This window comes from Poeciliopsis prolifica, unplaced genomic scaffold (genome assembly GCF_027474105.1).
Source record: "Poeciliopsis prolifica strain line A6 unplaced genomic scaffold, Auburn_PproV2 SCAFFOLD026, whole genome shotgun sequence".
Taxonomy (NCBI): Eukaryota; Metazoa; Chordata; class Actinopteri; order Cyprinodontiformes; family Poeciliidae; genus Poeciliopsis; species Poeciliopsis prolifica.
In genome coordinates, this window is record NW_026562401.1 from 500,635 (window position 1) to 509,574 (window position 8,940).

The window sequence follows — 8,940 nt, forward strand, 5'->3', positions numbered from 1 at the left end:
CTACAATGTATTTGACAAAAGGTTGCAGTTGCTTAATTGGCTTCATTGTATTTATTTCATTTCTGTGTTGCAGAATATGCAGAAGTTTCTCTGTGGCATTATGTGAGGATACAAGCCTATTTCCCTCTTCTATAGCCAAGCTATGGAAATACATGCAAAAGGTGGTTTGGCAATGCCTTACTCTCAGGGACAACCTTTTTGAATCCAACCCTGTTTTGTTGGCTGCATGGTGTAGAGTATGTTGTTTTAAGACGTATGTGATCAAATTGCATTCCGGGCTTCCTTATGGTTCCTGATTATTAGGAACCTTAAGGAAGGTTTTGAACATTGTCGGCTGAACTCCCAATATGCACAACAATATTTAACCAATTTAGTTTTATTGGTCAAATTAATTGTTTAACTTTTTTTTTTCTCAAAATAAAACCTGTGGTACTTGCTGCCATGGGGAGGCACAAACAGATATCCTCACATGAAAACCACATTTTGTTTTAACCTAGGACATCTTTCTGCTTTAAAAAGCATGTTTTTGAATATCACAAAAAACTAAATATGAGGTATAAGCAAAAACAAAGGATATCTTTAAGGGATAAATCATTTTCACAGCCCTGTTTTACAGGTGGAGAATTATTATAGTTTAAGTTGACATTCTTATAAAGACTGGAAGTATGTAAGCTGGGTACAAATTGCTCCCACACCGAGGGACAAAGGCTGTGCTTTACTCATGTAGATGAATTGCAGCCTTTGTTTACTGTAACAGCTTATGTTTGTGCCTCTCAGTTGAGTAATGCAGTTGGGTCACAATTACTACCTCTTTTCTTGTGAAGGTCTTGTGATAGTGGCGTAACTATTTTGTCGGGAGGGGAAAAAGCAAGTAAACCAGGTAGTAATAATGGCTTTAACCTTTATCTGATAATGATAAACTGGAAGAATTTAAATTTGTACTATATTACCTTTGACAAAATAGAGTTTTTTTCTCAAAAAAACTGTTGATGTAGCTAGTTCCTATATAAAGAAAAGCAACAAAATGTAGGGAGAATTACATCTATGAAAGCTTTCATCAAACTCTGTGCTCAAACTGAGTCACTTTGCATACACTAAACATAAATTCAGGGGAAGATATACATTAAATATGTAGATAAATAAGTTGTATAATTGTAGTGTTTATTTATCCTCATATTAGTACATTTCCTCATTGCAAGGATGTTTAATCCTTTTTATGAGCCAGTGATATTGACACTGGTAGTTCAGTTGAAAAGAGTTAATTAGAGAGGGTGGTTTGAAATGTGAAGAGAGCCCACAATGTTGAGGGAAAACAGTACTGCACAAAGAGATGAGAGTAAAAGTGAAAAACCTGCATCAGTGAGCAGATGGAACAAGAGTGGGTGAGAGAGACAAAGTCTCTGGATGCGGAAGTGGTTGTGGTGAGCAACATGGGTGTGGCCTTTTTAACAGTTTTTTTTCACCCGCCTGTCAGAGGTCATTTTACCGAGGAAAGCACTGTGGATAATGAAGCTTTGGACGCATCCCTGGAACCAAACCCCTTGCAGGATGGATACTAAGGTAAGCATAATAGTCTAGATTGAAGACTAAATGTCTAAATGCTCAGGGATGATTTTGGGTGAAGCAGAGTCAAAAGAGACTGATGGGGGTTGACAGACAAATGGATGAACAGACAAACCAGAGAGTCAGGGAGGGTGCGAGATGTGACAAACAGGCAGGCGGGTCAGCCCAGGGGAAGCGAGAGACGCCTGTACAGCCCAGGGGATACAGGCCTCATCCTGACATATGCTCTGGAGTGAAATGAAGATTGACACGACCTGCTAATCTTAGCTGTCAAAGCTCATGACCTACCCGGACGCTCACCTGCCATGCTGTCGCCGGCCCAGGGGATGAGATGCCACCAGGATCGGTCAAAGATTGAAATTTAATTTTCTGAGGGGGAGGAGATTTGAAACTGGTCTTTGGCCTGGACCTCCACTTGTTAACAGTCCTGTTTGTTTGTTTGTTTGCTTCTTTTTACCTGTTTGATGGACATATGTAATGGAAAGCTTTTTTAAAATAATTTTCAAGGCAGTATGTTGAGGGGGAGGAAGATGTCTACTCTCAGACTCAGGGTCTCCATTATGTTAAAAATATTTTCAACACGTCTTGTGATGCCAACTTTTAATTGGTGACAGCTTTAAAACTACGATAGAGTAATTCCTACGGTGCCACAAAGTGCAACACGGATACATGTGGGAGGGTTGTGCACACAATATGTCTCCTCAGTCACTCAGCTTTGACAAACAGAAACAAGTTTATCACAGTTCGATTTTAGAAGCAGGGATCTGTTTTCCGTCACACAGTTTGAAGAGTGTGAGTAATGACATTCAGAGAGCAAGAGAGGAAGTGGAAGGAAGCAGAAGTGGCCATGTGGTGCTGAGCTTAAAAGCCATGGCTTCCTGTCTGGTGAACATTAACTTCACATCTTGTTCCAGTGTCATTGCAATCATCATTTAGACAGACGTTTTTATTGCTTGCTGGTGATATTCACATAGTGCACATTCTCTTGCCATTGAATGCAAAGTGACCAAAAGGTTAATTGAAAAAAGGTTTTCTGTTTACACTTGAATAAGTCCTTTGTGTCACTTGTTTTGAAAAAGTAGATCTGAGCTTACCTGTTTAAAATTAAGCTTATATTTCTTTTTTTTTATTCCTTCTAACATTCATCTTGCTCCACCTTCTTATGCCTTCTTTTTGAATCATCATCTCTGCAAAATGTCTGTTTCTTTCAGGTTTACAAGGCTGTGGTGATGTCTTTTGTTTGCCATGTCAGAAGGTGAGTGCAGAAATCCCCTGGATACTAAATTTGCTTATGGCAAATTAATATGTGAACTTGGTGTGAAATGAAACGATCTGGACTCAATTACATGCAACAACAGTATTAAGAAACTGACTTTAAAATGTAGATTTCCATTTTGTTTAGCTTCGTACTGTTTTTAGAGTTTTGAAAGACTGAATAATCAGTTAATTCTATCGTAGTGTTATTTTTTAGGCATGAAATGGATTTCGGTGGCTGAACTTTGAGTACAGCTCTTCTCATCCTCTTACACTTTTTTTATTAGTTTTTGAGAGAGCAAGCCAAGTCTAAATCTTTTATGGAGAATTTTGTATTCAGATTTTTAATTGCAGCTACTCTTGAAGAACTAAAAAGGTAGAGTTACATTTTTATTAAAATTGTGATTCTTTTAAAACACATAAAATGACAAAATCAACACTGTGGTGAAGACATCACCACAGTCCACAGGTAGAGCAGGTTTGAGCTCTACTTGCTAATCCACGGCTGATCCGAGCCCATACCTGCAGCTACTCCAAAGTAACAACAGAAAAAGGTCAAAGAAACATCACAGCATCTTCTGTACTTCAATGGCAAGGGCAAGACCATTAGATGATATTATTTTTTGTGCCAGGTAAAAATGATAACTAACATGTATCTTCATACCTCCCATTTGTGAAAGAGTCTGAATTGCTCTTCTGCCTTGGGCGTTGGGGGAGTGTGGTACTTCTTTCCTGCACAACTTTGTTTATTGAGCTCCAAAATTACAGAGCATTAGCTCCTGAATAAAGGTCATTTTAGGTATTCCAAGGAGAGTTGTGCTTTGTTCATCATATTAAATGTTGTTCAGCTTAAAGTCCTCCTCCCCCAAGTTAAATCCCAACCATCAACTTCCTTATTTCGACACGTCCACACATACCACTTCTCACAAATCACAAACTGTGAATCGACACTCAATGTAAAATATTTCAGTACAGGTTTTATCTGTTTTTTTTTTGTTTATTTCCTGTTTGACTGTTCGGCGGTTCTAATGCCAAAATGCCTTGCTCCTTTTTGTGATTTAACTTGATTAAAGGCTCACTCTTACTTCATCCAAAGTGGAACAGTTGATGCACGGCCATCTGGTTGCAAAACGTCTGTATGCCCTTTCACACAGGTGAAAGGTGTGACCACAGGTGGTCTGGGGTTCTGGGGCACACCCAGACTGACTGATTAGACTCGGTGTTTAATCAGTGTTTTAAAGCTAAGTGACATGTTTTTTGTCAAAATGCATATGTGATAAACATTTTGTTTGAAGGGTGCTGACATTGTTTTTCATTATTCTTTACATTAGCATTAGCTTTGTTTATTAGCCCTAGCATTGGATTTCTTAAACAAACCATCATATTCCACGGTCTGAGTTGTGTGACTCCATTAATGTTGGGCTCTTTTATTCAAAATGCCTAATTTATTACTGCAAGCTCAGACTCTGTGTGAAGGGGAATAAATAATTCAGTGAATCACATCAATGGAGCTGGTGTTACTGGTGGTAACAATGTCCCACAAAAGCAAGGACATATGATTTTTAGTTCCTCTTGAGACCATAATTGCAGTCAGGCCAAATTCCCTGGAGGTCTGGAGAAAATTGTTCCATATTCTAAATGGTAATCCATCATGTTTGAAGACTGATATGTAGATCAGAAATAATTAAACTAATATATTGGGATTATATTTCAAAAAAGAGGATTAAATATTCAGAAATGTGACAATGCTGTAAGTCTACATTCACACAGTTAACAGGAGTAAAACAGCTGTGACTGAAACTGCAAGAGAAATTTAATATTCTTCCACTGCTCATGATTGCATACAAATTGCTCATTGAAAATGTTCAAACAATTTTTTAAAATCTTAAATTACACATTTAATCCAGCCAGTTTTTTACTAGTTCACATAATTAGTCAAAATCAATGCACTGCCCCCACAAAGCAGAAGTTCTGTGTAACTTAATTACTAACTGGAAGGTGCTGAGTGAGCACACAGACAATGCGCCGCTCTGTCCCGTCGTCTCACTCAACAATCTGACCCTGTGTTGCCTCACAGCCCCATTCACTGACAGGACTGCTACTGTGACATGCTCAGCGGATCTGCAGGGCTCCCTCCACTTCGTACACTGAAGTTTGGCCTCAGCCAAGAAATACGTGACGGCATTGTTAGAAAAACTCATAAACAACACTGGGCTTTGTTCTTCCTGTGAAAGTCCACTGTTTCATCTGACTCCATTTTTTTCTTTTTGGTGATTAAAAATGCATTTATTTCTCTCCACAGTGTCATGGGCCCAGAGTCAAACACCCTCTGATCAAACAGTGCCTCCCACCAAACTTACAATTCCCACTGGTAAGACACTTTCTTTTGGCTGTCTCTATCTACTGCACCCTTTTTTTTTTTTGGTATCCCCGATTTAAGACATACTACAATGTTGCAAAATCATTTTCTCTAGCAGATGATCCCAAGATGTCACTCTTTGCTGCAGCTCTCTGCGAGTTTAGAAAGGAGCTACTTTCTTGTAACAATTTTCTGACTGATGACAAAAACACATCTACTGCTTGCCCTAATAGAATGGCATTAAAGTATAAAATAACAAAATCCAAAGCTTACTTTTAATTTTATGGTTGTAGTTTGGGGTGTCATTACAGTGCCTCGCATACCCCTTGCAATGCAGCCTTGTTGTCAATGTAACCTAAATGCATCAAAATATTCTGCAAAAATCATGTGTATTCTATGTATTTCTACAAAATATTATCAGGTTATAATTTAGTAGTGTCCAAAAATAGATTTTCCTCAGTGACAGCAATATGCTTCTTTAGATCATTTAGTTTAGTGAGTTTTTTTGAAGACTTTTCTATTCACTCGATTTATGTAGTCAAAGCTTCTGTTTCATTTAACATCCTCAGTTGATTTTTGTGTGTGCGCCTCCAGGAAACAGAACCACCATAAATGCTGAAACCGGACAGAAAAATCTCCCAGAGAAAACCGCGTCTGGGCACAACACCCAGAACACTTCAGTCAGCTCCACCGTATCCAAACCAAGAACAACAGGTAGCATGGCGAGCGGCGCACCATTCAAATTCTATGCAACATTTAGGACTCCTGCCTCACCTGATGTTTTTTTTTTATTTTTGTTCCATTTTCCTATTCCTTTCAGCTTTCACTCAGAAGGCAACAGAGCTTCAAACAAAGCCAACATCTGCTACAGGTGCCACTTCTTCAACCTCTACTTTGAACAGTTGGTGGAGCCATTGAGTTTGTCGACAAACATAAAACCCTTTTTTCAACTGAGGCTGCAACAAGCAATTGCAATTTCCTTTGCAAATATAGTTTTGTTTTGTTTTTTCACATTCCTGGACTCACTGGCTGGAATAAAGAATTGCAATAACAAATACTGAAAGGATGAAACGCCTTCTGTATATGTTTCATGTGAAACTCATTTCACTGATAGATTGAAACATTCAATTAAAAACTAAGTCAGACATGAGGACATATCTAGAGTCTTGTGTGAAGTAATGATGCATTGATGTTGCGAGCATGAGGGATCAACAAATCTTGGAGGAAGAAAACATGCAATGGTTAAAATTAGGCCAGTAAAGTACAAAAAGGATATTTTTAATATTAGACTCTATGAATAATAAATAGAAATGGGAGATGATTTAAAAAAGTCAAATGATGTAATGCTTTTTCCATTTTTTTTTCTCCTTCCATAGTGTCATCGACGAAGAAAACAACGGTCAAAAACGAAACTGACTGGGGTGACTAAATTTCCTTCCTGCGCCACAATTACCCATGAATGCCATGGGTAATTGTAATTGTCTTAATATCCCTGGGCTTGCTGACACTATCACAATTCCCTGCCTCCTAAGCAAAACCCACTCTGTTGCCTAAAGATTCATTCTTGCTTGTATCTTATGCAAAATGAGATATTTATGCTCTTAGACTGCTTGAGTTTACTTCAGATAAGATTTTGATGCAGCATCAGCAGCACATCAGCTGCTCCCCATTAATGTTCTGCTTTTTTTGTTGTTGCTGCTGTCAATGTGTGTCCTTCAGCACTATAACTGACTTCACTCAATCCTGAATAGATCCTTCTTCTCTTTCCTTTTGTATTACATAGATCCAAAGTGGGATGAACCTTTCACCTATAGTAAGGAAGCTCTTTTCTGTATCTTTTTCTATAAAGTTCTTAGCGGGGTTTTAACATGTGTCACTTGTTTAGATTATGAATCTCTGCGATACGCTGGCCTGATCATTGCCAGTGTGCTCTTCATTATGGGAATTATGATCATTGGCTGTAAGTTAGATTTTTTTACTAAGTAATAATCTCTATTTTCATTCAAGAAGCTTTCTCAATATTTTGCTTATTTCTAACTACAGGTGGCAACATCTGCCGGCTGCCCAAGTGTCACAAGAAGTCATCGAAGTTAGTATTTGTACCAGCCACCTTTGTTGGAGCTAGTTAAAACTCATTTGCATCCGTAACAGTCCTTTCCAAGTGTGCTACAATTACTAAACGAGCAGCCACAAATTAGTCTAAGCATGATAAGAACATGCGTTTCTTTACAGCATTCACTTCAACATTTGTGACAAAAAGTGTAGATACAAATCAGAAAACCTGCATGCAGCAGTTAACTTATTTTTACAGGTAAATTTACATACATTCTGTAACATGTCATTATTCCGTCTTTACCCAGAAGTTGTCAATCACTTCATCAAGTCCAGAGGGGTCCAAAACTCTATATTTAGTCATTCACCCATTCATTCACACATTCACCTGCTGCTGGATTGTAGTCAAGACTGTCCTGGTAAACTTGTTTTTAGAGAAGCACAGTGTCACTGTGCATCCAGGCCTGGAAGGAATGAGTCTATGGCTTAACCAACAGACAAACTCTCAATGCTGGTAGGACAAGAAATTATTGTGCTGTTCTTAACTGATGGCCAACTGCAAAGGCCTTGAGCTTTTAACCAATTCAAAAATCCACACCTATGTTGGAGAAAGCCTATATTAAGAAACGTACCCAGCCTTCCAAACAATAACACTTAGAAGTTGGCACATCCAATTTGTAACTATGCATATGCTAAAACATCACAATAAATCACTTTAGGTTTTGTAAAACGATGTCCAAGTTCAGAAAAAAATATCCATGGGCTTAGACCTACAAAAACAGTAAGAGACTAAGCAGATATGTTTATTATATTATTATATTATTGTAATACAAATATTGTACTATGGAAGTGGTATGATGGAAAAACAGTTTTGAGGAACAATCTTTAAAATATTGGTACATCTATTACCAGTTCTAAGTGCTTCTCACATATAATGACTAAATAACTAATTGGTGAATTAAATTAAATGGCTAATTATTTACATACTATATTTTATTTAGGTCGCAGGCTTACATTCTAGACAGCAGTTCAGCAGAGATCTCTGTGATGATTTATGCATCAGAAGGGTTCTGATTAAACTGTTCAATGACCAAAACACAATAACTTACCCACTGCAAGTACAATTGTTTGTTATTCAATACATGTCAATACTTGCTATAAAGGGTTTTCCACTATTTTTTTGCTGACGGATTATTTGTATTTATTTTTCAGAACATACCGTGTGGTCCAAGGATAAGAAGATGTGCAAACGATGGCAGTCATGGAAAGTTTCAAGAAATTACAAAAGTCTTAGTCCGTGAGGGAGAAAAACACTTCACTAACACCTGGCAACGTGTTTGTGTGCGGCCTGACAGGCTAATTGTACTGCTTGGTAACTGGTGGAAGTTTGAGTAAACAAATCTTGACTCATGCTGATAAATGGAAAACCTGGGACCTGTGTTCATGTCTATAAAACAAACTGTACTGGAAATTAAATTGTCCTGAACAAGCTCATGCTAACTTGAATTGAATCAAATTTTTGTAAAAGAAAAAATGAATCACTAAAGGTCATGAAAAGACATTTGTACACGGCAGAATCTTCATTTTTTTTTTCCACATGAGAATTAAACTGAAGCTGGGCAGTCCTGCAAAGTCCAAAAAACAAAATAAAAAGCACAGCAAAATGTTAAGCAAGTGTGTCTAAGCGTGTTTGTGAGAAAAGCCCTAAAATA

At 37.8% G+C, this 8,940-nt stretch overlaps 1 protein-coding gene across 1 annotated transcript; it reads left to right on the forward strand.

Annotated features, from left to right (window-relative positions):
* Nucleotides 1–1,443: 1,443 nt before the first annotated feature.
* On the forward strand, nt 1,444–8,898 carry fxyd5 (FXYD domain containing ion transport regulator 5). The gene is given in 11 exon segments (XM_055047755.1): nt 1,444–1,560; nt 2,775–2,791; nt 2,793–2,818; nt 5,120–5,188; nt 5,771–5,890; nt 5,997–6,047; nt 6,553–6,597; nt 6,960–6,989; nt 7,062–7,136; nt 7,220–7,265; nt 8,441–8,898. Coding segments are annotated over 11 exon segments (558 nt in total). The 5' UTR covers nt 1,444–1,506; the 3' UTR covers nt 8,466–8,898.
* The last annotated feature ends 42 nt before the right edge of the window (nt 8,899–8,940 follow it).